This window comes from Nannobrachium achirus (genome assembly GCF_963921795.1).
Source record: "Nannobrachium achirus genome assembly, chromosome: 12".
NCBI lineage: Eukaryota > Metazoa > Chordata > Actinopteri > Myctophiformes > Myctophidae > Nannobrachium > Nannobrachium achirus.
This window is the reverse complement of record NC_137832.1, coordinates 62,866,970-62,888,826: the sequence shown is the minus strand read 5'-3', so window position 1 is coordinate 62,888,826 and position 21,857 is coordinate 62,866,970. Positions and strand designations below refer to the sequence as shown.

The window sequence follows — 21,857 nt, the reverse complement described above, 5'->3', positions numbered from 1 at the left end:
GTCCGTGTCAGACACATGCACTAGTAACCCCCCCCCCCCCCCCCCCCCCCACACAGACAGACACCACAGGGGCGTCACACCAAAATCTGGGCCCTGGGTACAAGGATTCACTGCGGGCCCCCCCATGAATGTTAACTATTGAAAAATAGCAGATATACAAGCTCACAGCGCGGCACCGAGTGCCGCGCTGCGAGCTTGTAGATCTGCTATTTTTTGAAAAATCGTGAAAATGTGTGCCAAGAAACCTATGTTTTCATGTCAGTGATGCTCAAACTTTTTCATGTGAAGGACCCCCCCCATCTCAAAATATTTAGTTCCAGGGACCCCCCAGACGCAAAATTGTTCACTTAAAAAAAATACATATATTCAAAGATTTGCGCACATTTTCACGACTTTTGAAAAATAGCAGATCTACAAGCTCGCAGCGCGGCACTCGGTGCCGCGCTGTGAGCTTGTATATCTGCTATTTTTCAATAGCTAAAGTTACTAGGGCCCCTCCACCTTGGGCCCTGGTAACTCAGTCCCCCCCCCCCCCCCCCCCCCCTTGTGACGCCCCTGCACACACCACAGGCAGGAGGCAGACAGCGGAAACATTTTTCCCTCCGTAACGCGTAACGTCGGGGTGGAAACCTTGTATGTCCAAAACCGTTCGTTTTGAACATATCACTCTAAAAACGGTTTAAACTAGCGAAAATAGCCGATCTACAAGCACACAGCGAGGCGTTGTGTGCTTGTAGATTGGCTATTTTTTGCTATTTTTGTGTTGCGACGGTCTCGTGCGACGAAGCAGGGCTTTATTTGGCGGGGGAAAAAACATAAAGATTTGAAACTTGGAGATGCGAGGTTTCTGCCCGACGGTGACGACACGCGCCGCCGTTCTGTAGCCATGTCTGCTCTCTGGGTCTGCAGAGGAGATGGAGAGAACAACAGAGGGAGAGGTGTGTGAGAGGAGATGGAGAGAACAACAGAGGGAGAGGTGTGTGAGAGGAGATGGAGAGAACAACAGAGGGAGAGGTGTGTGAGAGTGTGCGTGCATTACTACTTACTTGTGTGAGGAACCAAACGGTGTTATTTTTTTTTTCAACACTTTTTGATTTAGTCCTAGTATTTTGAATAGCACACCATTTAGTCTTAGTCCTGTCTTAGTCTTCTGAAATAGTTTTAGTCTAGTCTAGTCTTAGTCGACAAAATATCAAAATATTTTGCTCTTTTAGTCTTAGTCGACAAAATTAACACTGGAACCAAACTGTCCCCACCACACAATTTGAGAAACAGACATCGTGAGGGCCATTTCTCCTGGGTCCTTATAATCGGGAAGAGATTCAGGTATGGGGAGGGGGTTTAGTGTCAGGATTAGACAATTAGAGGTTGGGCTTAGGTGCCGGGGTTAACCCATTTAGAGTTATAATTATTGAATGCTTTAACCAGTGAAAAATAGCAGATCTACAAGCTCACAGCGCGGCACCGATGCCACGCTGCGAGCTTGTAGATCTGCTATTTTTGAAAAAGTCGTGAAAATGTGTGCAAATCTTTGAATATATGTATTTTCAAAGCGAACGTTTGTAACTCAAATGTTGCTTCTGGGTGGTCCCTGGAACTAAATATTTTGAGATGGGGGTCCGTGGCCAAATAAATATCATTTTGGGGGTCCTTCACATGAAAAGGTTTGAGAACCACTGACATAGTAGTCTCTCAAGAACAGACTAACTGAGCTCCAGTTGAAGTGAAAAGGACCTTTTCTTTGACGATGGCTAGCCAGATTGCTGACATAGAAACATAGGTTTTCTCCAAAAATCTTAGAAGGATTCAAAAGACACTTATAGAATCGGGTCAAAATTCAAATTTTCACGATAAAAAAAAAATAGCAGATATACAAGCTCGCAGCGCGGCACTCGGTGCCGCGCTGTGAGCTTGTATATCTGCTATTTTTCAATAGTTAAAGCATAAAATAACGATTCACAATATAGTGTACCCGTTCTGAATGGGTTAAAGTTTTCCCTATTCTATACTGTACCTACTGTCAGTTGTGCCAGTCGAGTTCCATTGTTGTCCTACATATTCAATTCATCAATACCATACGCAATAACCGTATGTTATTGTGGTCTCCTGATAGATGTTTTCTCAGGGCAATTTTGAAAGAAACCAGTATCCTTTTAATGCAGGGGTCTTCAACAGGGGGTCCGGGACACCTAGGGGGTCCTCAGAGTTACTACAGGGGGTCCTCAAATCTTTGTGTGATAGAACCTTTTTTTTTTCTCTTAACCACTTGAACACTTAAGTCCATATTAAGAGAACTCTTGCCAAAAATAGGAGATCTACAAGCTCACAACGCCTCGCGCTGCGAGGCGTTGTGAGCTTGTGGATCGGCTATTTTCGTCAAAGAGGTTTGTGTTGAGGGGAAAAAGAGCGGACTAAGTACAGAGGTAAAGGTCAAGTATATTAAGAATTGACGGTTCAAGTGGTTAAATATCTGGAACATCAATTGACATGAATCCAAAATACGCTGATGATTGCGCTGTCAAACGATGAAACTATATGGAATGTACGTAAAGGTTGTGGGGGTCCCTGCTTCATCTCTCTCTCAGCTAAGGGGTCCTTGGCCTGAAAACGTTGAAGACACCGTTTTAATGGATGGTGTCAGGGCATTCCACCTTCCCCAAAATTCTATGTCCTCGCAAGTATCGTAAATACAAACCTGCGCGTGCTTGTGCACGTGCGCGCCCGCGTGTGTATGTGTGGAGCGGAGACTGAGCGAGAGAGGAAATGGAGTAGCGGTACGGCGTGTCAGCCCAGAGGGAAGCAGGCTCTCTCTTCTCTGTGAGTTTTACTACATCAGGGCGGGGGAGTTGGCAGCCCGCCACACACAAATTGTTTACCTTTTTTCGCTCACTGGCTGCATCTGTTCTGTTTTGTAAACGGCACTAAACTATCCTCCCGTAAACAGCCTAATCAATAACAACTGCTGAGGGAATTCCCTCAACTCCTCCCTCCCCTCCCTCCCTCCCTCCCTCTGCTGCTCCACACTCTCTTTTTCCTTTTCCTGCTCATCCCGAATTTACACGCACGCACGCACGCACACACACTCGCACACACGCGCATGCACGCAAACAACTTCTACTTCTCTCTGTTTTTACCCTCTCTCTCACTCCATTCACTGCCAGTCACACTGTGTGTGTGTGTGTGTGTGTGTGTGTGTGTGTGTGTGTGTGTGTGTGTGTGTGTGTGTGTGTGTGTGTGTGTGTGTGTGTGTGTGTGTGTGTGTGTGTGTGTGTGTGTGTGTGTGTGTGTGTGTGTGTGTGTGTGTGCGCGCGCGTGGGTGCATGTGTGCGTGCAAGTGTTTTGGGGGATTTCACCAACTAGTTGACTAGTCCACTAGACGATAAGTCTGGGCGATATTAGGAAAACCTTCGATATTCGATAAACTTGTTGAATACCTCGATATCGACAATACTCACGATATTAGTAAAAACAATTGCATTATATCGTTTTTCATGTTTTTTTCTGCTTTTGGTCCACTGCCTGCCTAATCCAGATAATGGCACAGTACACATAGAATAAAGACATTAAATGCCTTATTCCAGTTTTATTGAAATAAACACAATAGGTTACAGATGGACAGCTTTTTTGCATAATGCTACGTGCATGCGTAGTGTGTCTGTTAATTAATTTGACACATACTGTACACCAATACCTAATTTCAAGCCGTCTTCCTCGATATGCATACCTTGCATGTCGATACCTCGACATCAATACATTTTCGATATTTTGCCCAGCCTTAGACGACCACTATAACCACTATAGTCGACACTGTGGCAGTAGTCGAGGAGTATGTTTAATTGTTATTAATGTTTGTTTTAATGATCAGTATACTGTATACGGCAGATATGCAGCTGTGGGCCCTGAAACAATTGTTCTCTTAACCCATTCAGAACAGGTACACGTTATTGTGTATTATTATTGTATGCTTTAACTATTAAAAAATAGCAGATATACAAGCTCACAGCGCGGCACCGAGTGCCGCGCTGCGAGCTTGTAGATCTGCTATTTATTTTTTTTACTTGAAAAGTTGAATTTTGACCCGATTCTATAAGTGTCTTTGAATCCTTCAAAGTTTTTTTTTGAAAAAACCCACGTTTCTATGTCAGCCATCTGGTGAGCCGTCGTCAAAGAAAAGGTCCTTTTCACTTAACTGGAGCTCAGTTAGTCTGTTCTTGAGAGACTACTATGTCAGTGGTTCTCAAACCTTTTTCATGTGAAGGACCCCTAAAATGATATGTATTTCGCCACGGACCCGCATCTCAAAATATGTTGTTCCAGGGACCACCCAGAAGCAAAATCTGAGTTACAAACGTTCGCTTTAAAAATACATATATTCAAAGATTTGCACACATTTTCACGACTTTTTCAAAAATAGCAGATCTACAAGCTCGCAGCTGTGAGCTTGTATATCTGCTATTTTTCAATAGTTAAAGCATTCAATAATTCTAGGCCTAAATTGAATTCATCCATGGAAGAATTGGATGATATTGGTTGGATTAGATTTTGTCCACAATTCTAGGCTGTACTGACGTGGTGCCATAGGACTGATCACAGGTCAATCAAAATGACAATTATTCTACATGTTGTAATTGTGTAGACTTCTTTAAATTAAGTAATGCAGATGTTTAACAATCAATTTAACTCTTAAATTAAGCATAAAATGAAACCAAATGGACCTGTGATTTGGTTTCATTTTACACTCTCAAGAGTTAAAGATCTATAAGGGTCTATTTGCTTACCAACTCTCCATCATTTAGCTGGGGACCACCTGGAACCCCCTCAAGGACCACTGGTGGTCCCTGGACCTCCAGTAATGCACGGGTCTTCAACAGGAGGTCCGGGACCCCTAGGGGGTCGCCTAATCTTTGTGTGATAGGGACTTTAATTTTTAATTTTTATATTAACCACCTGAACCCTCACGTCTAAATCCTGGGGAGAACACTGCCAAAATAGCAGATCTACAGATTTTTTAATCTTTCTTCTGTTTTTTTGTCACAGAAAAAGCTACTCGACGAACATTTTTCACCATGAATGAATTTTATTCTCTGTCAAAAATACGAGGATATTTGTTCGTAAATATTTCCCTTTCTCGGCCAACTCCTCCTTCCACAATTCCGTAAGGACTCCAACGTTTATATATCAGCCCGCTTGTCAACGTTTCCATAATGATGATTCACAGAGATAACACCACGCGAGCGCGCAATATTCCTAACAAAAACAATAACCGAATAACTCATTATTGGTGGTCGTCTGGGGGGGGGGGGGGGGGGGGGGGGGGATCAAGCCGTCCTTATACTTTGGCACAGGGTATTTTTTTTCCCCCTTTCTCCTTCCCTGACTGATTCACGGCTCTTTGACCTCTGGCTGAACCCCCCTCTCTGGCTGGGGGCCACGGCTAGCAGCCCCCCCCCCACCCCCACCCTTCCCTCGCCGCATATAGCCTATGGAACACAACGCCACTGCACTATAGCGCTATATATGACACACCTGGGTGCTCTTAACCCATTTACGCCTAGAATTATTCAATGCTTTAGCTATTGAAAAATAGCAGACATACAATCTCACAGCGCGGCACCGAGTGCTATTTTCTTTTTGAAAAATCGTGAAAATGTGTCCACCTTTTTCAATATATATTTTTCAAAGTAGACTTTTGTAACTCAAATCTCTGTTTTTGGGGGGTTCCCTGGAACGACATATTTTGAGATGGGGGTCCCTGCGGCCAAATACATGTAATTTTGGGGTCCTCCTTGACATGAAAAAGTTTGAGAACCCCTGATTTAGAGGAAGGATTTAGAAGTCGAGGTCAGAGATCGGGTCAAAGATATTCAAAGACTTGCACACATTTTCAAGATTTTTTCAAAAATAGCAGATCTACCAGCTCGCAGCTTGTTTATCTGCTATTTTTCAATAGTTCTAACGCATAAAGTAACGGTTAAAGTGGTTAAAATCTTAACGCGGCTCGCGGGCTGCGTTCCCGGTGTTTGAGCGTTTAAACACCCCCCTCTCCATCAGCCGGGGGCCGCGAGGGCGTCCATTTGGGCCCCGCCGTTGTGACAAAGGTATAATGAGCTTTGGATGGCTGTGTACTGGACCCCGCCGCGGCTACACGGCTATTTGGCTGAGGAAGAGGGCAATAAATACCCAATATAACCTGGGCTGGATGGAGGGGAGGGGAGGGGAGGGGGGGGGGCTGGGCCGAGACTACTGCTGCTTGCATGCAATGCTTCACATGACTCCGGGAGAGGCTGAGAGGCACGTTGTTGCTTAGAGAAGCACAAGGTCACCAAGTCGCTGCTGCAATCCAGACATGTGATTTTATAGCCGGCGGTGGAGAGAGTAACTAAAGTACCTTTACTCAAGTATTGTACTTAAAGGAGAATTTCGGGGAAAACAACGCTCCTACCTTTTAAAGGACAACTTTAGTTTCTTACAAAGAGGGTTCATATTTTAGATTGTAATTTAGAGAAAAGAAAAAGTGAGTGTTAAAATGTTTAGGGAAAAATAGGGAATGCATGCGCCACCTTTAATGCAAACACCATTATACCTGTTGTCATAGGACCCCTTTTGACCATCTGTGTGCATTTATGCCCATATATGGAGATATCTGTGTCTGTGTGCGTCCATTTTATGCCCATATATGGACATCTCTGCCTCTCCCTTTATGCTCATTATCCTAATTCAATACGTAACCATGGTAACCTGTCAACTGCCCCACCCTTTAATGCAAACCCCATTATACTTGTTGTCATATGATCCGTTTGACCATCTGTTTGCCTTTGTCCATTTTTGCCCATATATGGAGATATCTGTATATGTCTGTCTGCATCCATTTTATACCGATATGGAGATCTCTGCAGACAGTGCCGGTTCCGGAAAACACTGATGTCAGACATTAGCTCTGCATACGGATATTCCAAACCTTTCGCGCCGGTTCTGTAAAACCGCGTATCGGGTTGGGTCGTGGCCAGGCACTACACTCCCTGCTGTGGCGGGGGACGCGCGTGCCGAAGTCTGTGTAATGCAAACCCCATTATACCTGTTGTCATAGGACCCGTTTTGACCATCTGTTTGCCTGTGTCCATTTATGCCCATATATGGAGATCTCTGCAGACACAGCGCCGGTTACAGAAAACCCTGATGTCAGACATCAGCTCTGCATACGGAGAATCCGAACCGTTCGCAGCCGGGTTTCCGGAAAATCGCGTATCAGGTCGGGTCAAGGCCGGGTACTGCACGGCATCTGCTGCGGTGGGGAAATTCAATTAGTTGTCAGGACTCCGCATATGGAGATTTATAACCTTTGGACATTTGGAGTCTGTAGAACCTTGTGCTGTCAGGGCTCATTCGTGCGATTGGCCCAATTCGGCCTCGGCTTCAATTAGTAGTCAGGATTCCAATAAGTGTCAAAAGTATTTCATAAAAATACAAATAAATCATAATCTCGCTTAAGACCCTTTTGTTTGCCATTTTCATTGAATTATTTCACTTTTCATTTATTTATTTTTTTCTCCTCTGCACTGTAATTCTATTTATCATTTTTTTTTTTTTCTTAACTTGGTTTGTTTTATCGTATTGTCACTTTAGGGCACGGTCACATTCTTTCAAGCTATGAGGAGAATTTTCACGATGCATTTTCCATGGAGCTGTGAATTTCTATAAAATAAATTCCCATTGAAATGCATCGAAAGAATCCTCCTTCAAAGGCAGAATAAAAGTGCGCATGACCGACCGTGCCCTTGTAACATGTTGTTTACTTTGTTCTGCAAAGCACACGGAGTCGCCTTGAGGTGGAAACGTGCTACACAAATAAACTCGCCTTTCCTTCACCATCATCCAAGGGAATGTTTTGTGGAAAATAGGGATGTGACGATATGAAAATGTCACATCACGATTATTGTGACAAAAGAAAATCGCGATTTACGATATTATCAGGATAATCAAAACCATTATCCTGAGGCAGAACATTTACCCAAAAATAGCAGATCTACAAGCTCACAAGACATTTGATAGAGAGTGAAAAAAAAGACTGTATCGAGTATGTATATTATAAGTACCTTTTACCAATTATAGAGGGTTTAAGTGGTATCGGATATGCAGCTCTGCAAACAAAAGGTGAATTGATCCCAGTACATAACGGAGGACGATATCACGATAAATGAAATCTCCACGATACGATTATCGTGAGTGTTTTTTTATCACGATAAATGATAATATTGCGTATCGTCCCATCCCTAGTGGAAAACCGACAATTCTAAAAAAAAAAAAAAAAAAAAAAAAAGCATCAGGCAGTCAACAGTTTATTATTGACGCTTACAGTTCTACAAGGCTGTAATATAGAACGTTTGCTCACCTTCAAAATAACCATATGGTATGTATGGCAATTCCACAGTCCTCCAGAAAGAGAATAGCTGGACAGGGTCGTGTGCACAGATAAAAAAAAGGAGAAAAAAAAGCGTAGCAACTGTCTGTGAACTCCCCACCATTTCTGAATTAGACCACTTCCACGCTTAGCAGAAAGGTTTAAAATCTTGAAGGACTCCTTGTCAGTGGTGGAAAGTAACATCAAGTAAATACTTTTACTCGAGTACTCTACTTAAGTAGAATGTTGAGGTACTTTTACTTTACTGGAGTATTTCCAATTTCCAATACTTTTACTTCTACTCAACTAGGTCTACATCTCAGAGGCAAATATTGTACTTTTTACTTTTTTATTTTTTACAATTATTTGAGAACTTTAGTTGCTACTAGTTACTTTGTAGGTTCTTATATTTTAACAAAACATATTAACCACTTTTTAAATTTCGGACGATAGCAGGAGATCTACAAGCTCATAATGAATGCATTGTGATGCGGCGTGTCGTGAGCTTTTTGGTATTTAGATGCTGATGCTTTTGGTACTCAAGTAAAGTTTTATTACCAGTCTTTTTACTTTTTCTTACTGTTTCTACATTACTGTATTTACACATGTACTATGTAAAAAATGTACAGGGTTCCCACGGTCATGAAATTCCTGGAAATGTTTTGAAATTAGAAAAATATTTTTCCAGTACTGGAAAGGTTTTGGAATTGATCAAGGGTCCTGGAAGGTCCTGGAAAAAATAGCTATGCATTGTCTTTGGTGATTGATTACTGTTAATACCTCTGAAATGACAAATTAAACATTGGCCAAATTGTCAAATATTAGAGGCAGAAATTGTGAAAATAGCCGATCTACATGCTCACAACGCCTCGCGTTGCATGTAGATCGGCTATTTTCACAATAGAAATGTGGTATCCAAAATTCGTCAATCTTAGTGCTCGTCAGGGTGCCGGGTGCCCAGTTAATATATGATTTATTTTGGGGATCACAGCCTGAAAAGGTTGAGAACCACTAGCATACACTACCTGTCTTTGGGCATTGTGCATAGGAGTAAGTGACTTGCTATTGAGCTGAATTATTGTTATATAGTCCTGGAAATTGGGTTAAATATTCTGGAAAAGTTTTGGAAAAGTTTTGGAAATTAATTGGTAAAAATGTGTGGGAACCCTGAATGTAGTAGGGTACTTTTTTCCACCACTGCAGGAAGAACTCCTGTCATCCTGAACAACAACAACCAGCCGTTTTCCCTTGGGGTGAAACAGACTCTGAGGGATTAGGACCAGATTAGGACCAGATCATCTCACTTCCACAACATCACTGATAACCCTGAAGCAGAAATCCTCCTCCTAAATGCTTCACCCCCCCCCGGTTGTTACAAGCAGCCTTAACTCTTTAGAGGAGAGTTATGACCTAGAAGCTTTTCTTACCTTTAGTTGGTGTTGATTACTACCAAAAAGATTGATAAAAAAAAACACTGCTCCAGCGACAGTTCAGATATTGTCGTTGTCGCGTGAAAATCTTGTATGTCCAAAACAGTTCGTTTTGAATTTATCATTTAAAAATGATTTAAACTAGTGAAAACAGCCGATCTACAAACACACACACACACACACACACACACACACACACACACACACACACACACACGCACACACACACACACACACACACACACACACACACACACACACACACACACACACACACACACACACTCTTGAACCTTGTGAATGCGGGCCAGAGGGACTGTGTGTGTGTGATGTCATATTGGCAGATGTTGTTTCAAAAATACAGCAAAATTACATTAGGATCTAGAGGCAATAATAATGTGTCACAAATATTGGAAGAAGCCCCCCACTCTCCCTCTCCCTCTCCCTCTCTCTCTCTCTCTCTCTCTCTCTCTCTCTCTCTCTCTCTCTCTCTCTCTCTCTCTCTCTCTCCCTTCCCCCTCCCTCCCTCTCAACTCTCAATCATCATGCGTTCTTTCATGGTCTCTAAACTAATACTGAATTCATCCGCTCCCAGTCGCCTCTCCAGTGGAGCAGCTCATTTAAGCAGGGTGTCAGTGTGTCTGGTTGGTACAACGCCGCGTCTGCGTCTTAATGCGGAACATCCCCGGGTGATGTGGCTCTGGCAGCCCCCGCTGACTGGGAAACCCATATTTACGGAGGGGGGGGGGGGGTCATTGGCGGGTTATGGGGGGGGCTGTAAAAGAAAAAGTTTTGCAGTGGGTTAGATGTGCATATGCCAATTCTCAAGGAGCTGTAAGTGTTGCATAATCGTCGGCCGACGGGGAGAAACCTCTCGCCTCCGTTATGTTACCTCTTTGTCGTTTTGTCGTAATTTAAACGCCCCTGTGTGATCGCAGTGGTGGAAAAAGTACTCATGTTTTACAAGTAAAAGTCCGGAATTCAAAATGTACTTGAGTAAAAGTATGAAAGCGTTGGCATCAAAATGTACTTAAACTATACCAAAAGTAAAAGTACAAAATGTTGAAAATAGCAGATCTACAAGCTCACAACGCGTCGCATTGCGACGCGTTGTGAGCTTGTAGATCGGCTATTTTCAAATAGTGTAGGTATACAATAGGGCTAAAGTGGTTAATGTATGTTTTATAATATTATAATGTAATATCTGCAAAGTAACTAGTAACTAATTTTTTTTTTAATGTAGTGGAGTAAAAAGTACAATATTTGGATCCGAGATGTAGTGGAGTAGCAGTAAAAGTATTGAAATTGAAATACTCAAGTAAAGTACAAATACCTCAAAACTGTACTTAAGTACAGCACTTAAGTATATGTACTTAGTTACTTTACCAACACTGCCTGATCGTGCTGCTAGCGTCACGCACAGACATCAAAAGTGCTGAGATCCGCAAACGTGAAAGGCGACGCAAACGGCGCGTTTCGGAGATTGTCGATCTGCTCCGTTTGATGCTTTTGAATTTCAATCCTGAAAAGTAACTGTTTTTCCAAGACGGACGATTTTTCCATCGGCCGATATCCCCCCACCCCCACCCCAATTGCTGTCAAAATTAACCATGGCCTTGTTTGTTTCCATCCTCCTTTCCAGCACCAATGGAGCTCCCTAAGAAAGGCAGGAACTTCAGCCTGACCTCCCACCAGCTGGGGGCGCTAACCCAGCTGGCTTCCACACTGCTGGGGTTCGAGAGCAGCGTGGAAGAGCTGGCCACCGGCATGGCGTTCGTCAACTGTGCCGGGGAGATGCCCGGGGTCAAAGGTAAACCACAAGTTAAAGATACTTTAAATGACCCCAATGTAAACAAGCCAAGGTTTTGGCAAACTTTACACATGATTTTATTACGTTAGTAAAACCTTTTCTTAACACCCATGGGGCCAAACTCGTTCAGTAACGAGATAAGGCCACTGGAGGTCGCTGTGCCAAAACTAAGTTGTCTCGTTGAGAAACGAGACAAGGGGTTAACTGTGGCAGCGTGCAGGTGCGCGCATGTTGTGTTCCCTGTGAAAGACCCTGGTCCATACGTCATAACGTGGCTCGCACAGAAACAAAATGGAGCGTCTAGGCTGCATACACTTCCATTCTATGCTGAAACATAAAAAGGGCTTTATCTCTGAATAAGGTGCAAAGAACGCCAGGGAAGCAGAGATCTGATTGTTTTCACGGCGACACTTTACCACGATGGTCGGCCCCAGGTCCGCGTTGGTAAAAAATCATGTCCCGTTGGAATCAAGGCGAAACACCCGGAAAAAAGGGAGTCTCAATCTCAACTCCAAACACCAAAAACATGTCCGTGTCTCCGGACAACATCAACGCTGATTGGCTGTCAGGGCGCGATGGGCGGAGTCAGGTTTGGTTCAGTTTGATTCTCCAAGTTGTGGGTTCTGGGGGCGTGTTTCTCCCTCCGCGTCATCAGCGCCCACACCCTAGGTGGGGTCGGCGATAGGGCCTTTCTGTGTGGAGTTTGCATGTTCTCCCCGTGTCTCCTAGGGTTGATACCCTCACAAAAACATGCAGTAATCCTGGTCTCAATAATGCCTCCCCCTGGCCAGCCGGGGCGCCTGATGGAGGGGAAAGGAACTGGTTGGAATAACGTGTTCCTTCCACGCGCTACGTCCATCCCGGGGAAATCCCCCCTGTCAGGTGAAAAGAAACAACTTGGACTACTCATGCATTGAAGGAAGCATGAGGTCAGTCCGTTGTCTCCCCAGGCGCGGCAGAGGGAGAGCAGAGCCCAGGATTACATAGGCAATTGGCACTGGGTGAAAATGGGTTGCAAAATCGTGGGATAAAAATGATAAAAAAGAAGAAATAATGGATGGACATTCATTCCACATTTTGGTGTCAGAGCAGAAGGCTGGCGAGCTCAGCCTCGGCATGCAGACTACAGAGAACAAACCTCCCCTCCACAGAAGTCATGGTGGTGAGGCTGTGTGTTACTTTAACCAGGGAATTATCTCGGAATAGTTTTCTCTCTCTCTCTCTTCCCCCCCCCCCCCTTTGAACCGTCTGCTCATCGACAAGGACTTTAATAAATGAAAAGCTCTTTGGTGCGTGGACTAATTTCCATAAAGGTTAACATTTACAAAAAAAAGAAAAAGAAAAGAACAGAAAGAAAAAAACAGGGCTTTGCAGAAAAGGCTCAATTTACAGAGAGGTAAACAGCCTTTAAAAGGCCAGTTATCCAAATCATTAATTCCAGGCAATCAAACGGCTTAATTGCCAGAAATTCATCAGATGCGGGCGGGGGCTTAAAGGTCAAAGAGTGACGCAGTTCACTTGCTTATCCACCCCCCCCAGCACCCCCCCCCCCCCCCCCCCCCCAAACTCCCTCCGCACCCATCGCCCGTTGCGTGGCGGCGGTGGCGCTAGTCTTGTTCGGCTAAATTGCCTCGCCTGGGGTCTTCGCTTCCTCGCGTCCTGATTAGAGAACTGGCGGCCTTGATGTTTGCAGCCTTTTAATTCCGATACCCTCCCCCCCACCACCCCCACTCCCTCTCTGTCTCTCTCTCTCCCCCCTCTCTCTCTCTCAGTCAGTGTTTCCTCAAAGGATTAACCCCTTACACAGCCTGACACTATCTGGGGTTCAAATCAAATCCAAGGCCCCTCAGATTTAGACGAGGCCATCATCATCCGGGCAAGAAGAAGCCCTCAGCCCGCGTGGCTCCCCGCTGCGGCGCTGAGGCGCCGTGTATTCACTGATCGCCCGCGTCTCACACAGGGACGGTTAATGTCGGGTACATATATATATATATATATATCGTCGTTGTCGGGTGGAAACCTTGTATGTCCAAGACCGTTCGGTTTGTGTTTATCATTTTAAAAATGAACTAAGCTAGTGAAAACAGCAGATCTACAAGCACACAACGCCTCGCGGTGCGAGGCGCTGTGTGCTTGTAGATCGGCTGTTTTCACTACTTTCGTGCGACAGACTTGTTTGATGAAGCAGGGCTTTACTTGGTGAAAAAACGTACAAACTTGAAACTTGGAGATACGAGGTTTCTGTCCGACAGTGACGATATATATATATATGATGCGGCGTGCGTGAGCGAAACGAAACCCGTGAGACATCTATACAGTAACAACACAGGTCTTTAAGTTCCAACGCCGGGCGGCGGGCGCTCATTTGTGGGCTTTTAAACGCGTAATATCATATGATTCATGAGTGATATGGAAATGTTCACGCTTAAATAATGGATGTCTCGGAACGCTATAGGCTAACACATTTAGCACGCTATAGGCTAACACATTTAGCATTCACTTTCAAGCCCTGGCTGGGTTGGTGAACTCTTGCCTCTGCCTGCGTGGGTTTGTTGCCTCCGTTCGTTCGCTGCACCCTGCTTCCTGGCTCTCCCCACTTTGAAGGTCTCGTTCGCTGCACCCTGCTTCCTGGCTCTCCCCACTTTGAAGGTCTCTGCACCCTGCTTCCTGGCTCTCCCCACTTTGAAGGTCTCTGCACCCTGCTTCCTGGCTCTCCCCACTTTGAAGGTCTCGTTCGCTGCACCCTGCTTCCTGGCTCTCCCCACTTTGAAGGTCTCTGCACCCTGCTTCCTGGCTCTCCCCACTTTGAAGGTCTCTGCACCCTGCTTCCTGGCTCTCCCCACTTTGAAGGTCTCTGCACCCTGCTTCCTGGCTCTCCCCACTTTGAAGGTCTCGTTCGCTGCACCCTGCTTCCTGGCTCTCCCCACTTTGAAGGTCTCTGCACCCTGCTTCCTGGCTCTCCCCACTTTGAAGGTCTCTGCACCCTGCTTCCTGGCTCTCCCCACTTTGAAGGTCTCGTTCGCTGCACCCTGCTTCCTGGCTCTCCCCACTTTGAAGGTCTCTGCACCCTGCTTCCTGGCTCTCCCCACTTTGAAGGTCTCTGCACCCTGCTTCCTGGCTCTCCCCACTTTGAAGGTCTCTGCACCCTGCTTCCTGGCTCTCCCCACTTTGAAGGTCTCTGCACCCTGCTTCCTGGCTCTCCCCACTTTGAAGGTCTCTGCACCCTGCTTCCTGGCTCTCCCCACTTTGAAGGTCTCTGCACCCTGCTTCCTGGCTCTCCCCACTTTGAAGGTCTCTGCACCCTGCTTCCTGGCTCTCCCCACTTTGAAGGTCTCTGCACCCTGCTTCCTGGCTCTCCCCACTTTGAAGGTCTCTGCACCCTGCTTCCTGGCTCTCCCCACTTTGAAGGTCTCTGCACCCTGCTTCCTGGCTCTCCCCACTTTGAAGGTCTCTGCACCCTGCTTCCTGGCTCTCCCCACTTTGAAGGTCTCTGCACCCTGCTTCCTGGCTCTCCCCACTTTGAAGGTCTCTGCACCCTGCTTCCTGGCTCTCCCCACTTTGAAGGTCTCTGCACCCTGCTTCCTGGCTCTCCCCACTTTGAAGGTCTCAGCCCAAGCATTATGTACCATTATTAATAATAATCATATGCATACATACTGTTATGTGGTGCATAAATGGTGTTCTGTCAAAAAGGTTTTGAATGAGAAAATATGTTTTTGGTCTCTCAAGGCATTTTGAAGAAGAGCAGAGACGAGTCAGACGTGGAGGGAAGTTTCCTCTACAGAACAGAGGTAACGTTCATATATTTTTGATTGATTGGTTGAGTGATTGATTGATTGATTGATTGATTGATTGAATACACTTGAATATCGTTGCTGTCGAGCAGGAACAGTTAGAATATGGATCTAGGTCCCCGTATTCTTTTGGTAAATTAACTCCCTATACTTGATCACACTACGGTCTCACACAAAAAGCAAAAGTAGCAGATCTACAAGCTCGAAGCTTCGATTGGCTGTGCTTGCTGATTGGCCTGATCGTGCATAGACATAGAAAGGTAGACGCCCTCTTCGGCTCGGGGGCATAACATAGACATAGAAAGTTAGACACCTCCTTCGACTCTGATGCATGTGCATCGAGGGACTAAGGGAATCACGTGTGCATTGCTTCCACGTGCGTCACACATAGGGAAGTTGCTAGGCCAATCAGAGGTAGGTGGGGGCGGGTCTTTACGTACGCAGCCTGTAAGAACAGCTGAGCCGCGCAACATCGGAACTGGCTCTGTTGAATTGAATTGTAGTCCTTGGATAAGTCCCGGAAAAGTCGCACTGTGATTGGCCAGTAGTCACTTTGACTGACAGCGTTCCCTTAGTTTTTCCAGGATGTCCGGACTACAACTGTTGCACGTCGCTCCAATGAACTGCAGAGGCGAACAAGGCATCTAGCTCTTTATATCTGTGGGGCATAATGCATCGCAGAACCGAGGGAATCTGCAACGCTTCCGCGTGCAGCGCTTCCGCGTGCAGCGCTGCCGCGTGCAGCGCTTCCGCGTGCGTCACACATACATCAATAAAGACGTGCTGTGATTGGCCAGTAGTCACTTTAGCCCCTTTTCCACTGACATGGCCCAACACCACACCACACCAAACCGCCCACTTGTACCAGGTTTTCCACTACAAGGCAATGGGTAGAGTGGTGTGAAAGTGGTACTAAACATGGTACTAAAAGTATCCAATCAAGAGTAGGTCTGAGCTACTGTAGGCCAAACAGGGCCAAACACTTCATAATGACTGATCACTCACTGACTTTTCATTTAGACCACCAGGATATAGTTGTAATACATGATAATAGATTCTATTGTGTTATAATCACTGTTATAATCTATTATAGTGTATTATTGCGACCAAAGGTCACATTATACCCTGAGAAATCTCGTAGCTTGTCTGACTGTCAGTATTGTCTGACTGTCAGTACAGGAAGTGATGTCACGAGATGTCAGTGAGTCACAGTGATGTGGTACAGAATGACTCATATATGGGCATAAAAAGGATGTCACGTGACATCACTGTTATAATCTATTATAGTGTATTATAATTAGGATAGTTGTAATACAAATTTATATTGTATTATAATCACAGTTAAACGGGTCAATTTGTTTCTTACCAATAGGGATACTTTTGTGTAATGGAAAATGTAGATATTTTTATGTGGTGTGGTGTGGTGTGGTGCGGTGCGGTGCGGTGCGGTGCAGTGCAGTGCAGTGCAGTGCAGTGCAGTGCAGTGCAGTGTAGTGTAGTGTAGTGTAGTGCAGTGTAGTGTAGTGTGGTGGTGCTAAAGCTGCAGTCGAAAAGGGTCTTTTGACTGGCAGCGTTCCCTCGTTTTTTTCCCGGAACGTCCAGGCTCCAGTTGTTACACATCGCTCCAATGGACTGCAGAGGCAGATGAGGTATCTGGTGCAGGGTTCCCACGGTCATGAAATTCCTGGAAATATTTTGAAATTAGATTTTGTTTTTCCAGTACTGGAAAGGTTTTGGAATTGATCAAGGGTCCTGGAAGGTCCTGGAAAAAATAGCTATGCATTGTCTTTGGTTATTGATTTTGTTAATACCTCTGAAATGACAAATTAAACATGGGCCAAATTGTCAAATATTAGAGGCAGAAATTGTGAAAATAGCAGATCTACATGCTCAGAACGCCTCGCAACGCGAGGCGTTGTGAGCATGTAGATCTGCTATTTTCACAATAGAACAAAATTCCTCAACTCTTAGTGCTCGTCAGGGTGCCAGGTCCCCAGTTAAAATATGATTATTTCGGGGGTCACGGCCTGAAAATGTTGAGAACCACTGGCATACACTACCTGTCTTTGGGCATTGCGCATAGGAGTAAGCGACTTGTTATTGAGCTGAATTATTGTTATATATTCTGGAAAGGTTTTGGAAAAGTTTGGGAAATTAATTGGTAAAAATGTGTGGGAACCCTGCTTGTGTTTCATATCTATGGTGATTGTGTCTCTAATCCTTGTCCCTGGTTCTCCCAGGATGAGGTATGTGGTGTTTCATATCCATAGTGATTGTGTCTCTAATCCTTGTCCCTGGTTCTCCCAGGATGAGGTATGTGGTGTTTCATATCCATAGTGATTGTGTCTCTAATCCTTGTCCCTGGTTCTCCCAGGATGAGGTATCTGGTGTTTCATATCTATGGTGATCGTGTCTCTAATCCTTGTCCCTGGTTCTCCCAGGATGAGGTATCTGGTGTTTCATATCCATAGTGATTGTGTCTCTAATCCTTGTCCCTGGTTCTCCCAGGTGGTGGTCCTGGAGTGGTGATTGTGTCTCTAATCCTCGTCCCTGGTTCTCCCAGGCGGTGGTCCTGGAGTGGTGATTGTGTCTCTAATCCTTGTCCCTGGTTCTCCCAGGCGGTGGTCCTGGAGTGTCTAATCCTTGTCCCTGGTTCTCCCAGGCGGTGGTCCTGGAGTGGTGATTGTGTCTCTAATCCTTGTCCCTGGTTCTCCCAGGCGGTGGTCCTGGAGTAGTGATTGTGTCTCTAATCCTTGTCCCTGGTTCTCCCAGGCGGTGGTCCTGGAGTGCGAGTGGCGCTCTGCGTTCCGGGGGCTGGCGCCCCAGATGGGGCACTGTGTCAAAGTGGTGCTGGACGACGCGTGCGCCAAGGCCCTCCAGCGCGACGAGGAGGGTGCCGCCGCCGGAGGACACACCCCCCTCGCCCTCTGCCACGCCCCCGTCAGAGATGATTCCTCCCACCATGCCTGTGCAGAGAGCGAGACTCCCAAAATGATTGCCAAGGTAATCCCTACCGGGCTGTGTGTGTGTGTGTGTGTGTGTGTGTGTGTGTGTGTGTGTGTGTGTGTGTGTGTGTGTGTGTGTGTGTGTGTGTGTGTGTGTGTGTGTGTGTGTGTGTGTGTGTGTGTGTGTGTGTGTGTGTGTGTGTGTGTGTGTGTGTGTGTGTGTGTGTGTGCGTGCGTGCGTGCGTGCACGCGCGCGTGTGTGTGTTTAGTCATCATCAGAATTTAGTTTTTATTTAGGGTGTGTTCGGAAATGCGCACTCAACGCACTGGTGTGCCATGTTGTCGTTTGTTTTTTCGGCGCACTCGGTGCGATGTCATTTGGAAATCCAGTGAGCTGCACACCGGGTGTGCTGAGTGCACAACTGCACGCACTGAACGACTCTACTCATGGCCATGTCTCGAGCGCTTCTCAGCTTTGAAGAATGGAGGAAATGATCACAAAATGCACCATTTGCGGCTTGATAGGTCCTTTTGGGGTTTATTGTTACACACGCATCAACGTGTAAACTAACAGCAGGTAGGCCAATGTAATGAATCAAATGACCTTTCATGAGCAACGTTATGTTGGCAGCTGCTGCTTTACAGGAAGTTTTCCTTCAGAGTTCAAAGTGAAAAAGCACACCGCTGCCCCTTAACTGGTCGTTCGTAAATAAGCCTCACTGAACGCACTCTACAACGCCACCGCCCACTGCACTCACTACACTGAGAGCACACGTGGTGTGCATTTCCGAACGCACCCATAGTTGGTCAGTGAAAACGAAGAACGAAGTCGAAGAACATTTTCATCATAGTTTTAGTCGACAAAGGACACACACACGCACGCACGCACGCACGCACGCACGCACGCACGCACGCACGCACGCACACACACACACACACACACACACACACACACACACACACACACACACACACACACACACACAGTGCACACAGTGCAGTGCAGTGCAGTAGGAGACAGTCGTTCATCATCGTCAGGGCAGCCAGCTGTGGGACTGAAACTCTCTCTCTCCTTCTGTTCTCTCTTCTTCTTCTTCTTCTTCTTCCTCCACCCATCATCCTTCCTTCCTCTCTCTCTCTCTCTCTCTCTCTCTCTCTCTCTCTCTCTCTCACACACACACACACACACACACACACACACACACACACACACACACACACGCACACACACACGCGCTCACGCACACGTGTACACACACACACGCGCACACACACGCACACGCACACACACATGCACACGTGTACACACAATTAAGCACACACATTCACACACATCCAATTTACATACGTACACCTAAACCTATCCTCCACAGATCTCCCTAGAGTTGTAAAACCCATCTCTCTCTCTCTCTCTCTCTTTAACTACATTGCAGTGCCCATCATGGGGTGATCACTGCTTGCCCGCTGTGAATTGTTTTATTTTTATTTTGGTTTATTTTCTGTTTATTTTGTTGCTGAGTGAGGTCAGCAGACAAATTGACGTGAGTGAGATGAAAAAACCTGGGTGATGTTTAATTTGTCATTTTAGAAGTATTAACACTTCGCCAGCCGAAATAGAATGGTTGTTGGTAGATTAGCCGTGAAATTTCTATTATTATATTATGATCTGAACCGCATTCATTTTACCAGACATCCAGCGCTATATCACGTGGTCTTCATCCCCCATTACCATACCGCGATCCCCCGTTGTTTACTCACCACAGTTCCCAATGAAATTCTCAATCTGCATTGGCTTAGAGTGGGGGATTCGGCCGACACATCATGTCCCTGTGCGTTTCGCGTGCGCGATCCGTTCACGTAAATGTCGGCTCAAATAATCCACGTGTGAATCAAGAGTAGATATGAACAGTTTCGCTCGCATAGCCCGCAGCACTCCTGCTGTAGTAGCACTCGTGTATAAACAGTAAATGGGTGGCTGCCAAGGAGCCTCTGAGAAGGAATGGACCTGACGTCACTTCTGCTTCATGTCAGACAAGCCATGTGCTATCGATGGACGAGTGGTGACTAGGGAAGGTTAGACGATCGCCGATTTTCGGATAAAAATCATTTATTTCGGTTTTAATGACCCAGGCCAGTACGGTAAAAGACGGCGCAGCTGAGACTCCTTGCTCAGATGTCCGGTATAAAACGGTTTTAATATTAAGAGGCTCCCCGTGGCTTGGAAAGGGTTAAAAAGTCGTTAAATTGGGGGCACGGTGGCGCAGTCAGTAGTGCTGTCGCCTCACAGCTAGAAGGTCCTGGGTTCGATTCCCGCCGGGGGACACTGTGGGTGCTGGGGGCGTGTTCCCTCCTCCGCGTCATCAGTGCCCACACCCTAGGTGGGGTTGGCAAAAGGGCCTTCATGTGTGGAGTTTGCATGTTCTCCCCGTGTCTCCTAGGGTAGATACCCTCACAAAAACATGCAGTAATCCTGGTCTCTATAAAGCCTCCCCCTGGCCAGCCGGGGCGCCTGATGGAGGGGAATGGAACTGGTTGGAATAACGTGTTCCTTCCACGCGCTACGTCCAACCGGAGAAGCTCCCCCTGTCAGGTGATAAGAAGCGGCCTGCTCACTCCTCATGCATTGAAGGAAGCATGAGCTCAGTTCGGGGCCCTCCCCAGGTTGGCAGAGGGAGAGTAGAGCCCAGGATCACAGCTTAGGCAATTGGCACCGGGTGAAAAAATGGGTTACAAAAATCGTGGGATAAAAATTTAAGAAAAAAAAAAAAAAAGTCGTTAAATTGTCACTTTAGAAATGTGCAGATACCCTCTCTATACACAAACTTTGTGTTGGTTTGTTCACTGTTGAGTGAGAAAACAATGTTGCACATTAACTTAATCCAAAATAATTTGGGGACCCCGGTCCCGAACCCACAGATCGAGAACCCTCTTTTGCCTCTCGTTCATGGAGCCCCGGCCGGCATCCCCGGTTAATTTTCCTCTCCATTTACTGCTTCCTGGCTAAGTGATGGAGCCTCCCCCCCGACATCACACACCACACAAACCACACCACAGCATCCAGAGAGCCGGGGAGATTGATAGCCTCGCCGGCCGGCCGGCCCTCCGCGGGAGGGAGGGGGAGAGAGGAGGGCCAGGCCAGATGGTTTGGTTCTGACATCGGGGGGCTGACACCCTGGATCAGGCCGGGGGCCATGGGAAGAAGTGTTATGTCTTCTTGAAGGGGATGTAAAGTGGAAGGCAGAGAGAGAGAGAGAGAGAGAGGAGAATACGGACTGATCTGTGGACGGACACGATGAGGAAGAGAGGAAGAGAAGAGGAAGAAGAAAGAGAGAGAGAGAGAGATGATGAGGGAGGGATGAGAGCCTGGGAAAAGGAGAGGTGGATTGACGGTAGTTCCGTGTAAGCAGCCAATCAAGGCAGCCCCCTTCCTCTGATGTGAAACCTGTGGGCTTTAAGAGACTGCCGGCTCGGACGGACACC

The 21,857-nt window shown here is 46.2% G+C and overlaps 1 protein-coding gene across 1 annotated transcript in view; it reads left to right on the top strand.

Moving 5' to 3' along the window:
* The window catches only part of kiaa0825 (KIAA0825 ortholog), a gene marked incomplete at both ends in the record, with an annotated part of 289,583 nt that overhangs the window by 32,961 nt on the left and 234,765 nt on the right, over nt 1-21,857 (top strand). The window contains 7 exon segments of the mRNA XM_080738825.1: nt 11,471-11,676; nt 14,243-15,241; nt 17,673-17,678; nt 17,740-17,745; nt 17,874-17,879; nt 17,996-18,012; nt 18,150-18,435. Coding sequence (XP_080594951.1) covers nt 11,471-11,676; nt 14,243-15,241; nt 17,673-17,678; nt 17,740-17,745; nt 17,874-17,879; nt 17,996-18,012; nt 18,150-18,435 — 1,526 coding nt within the window.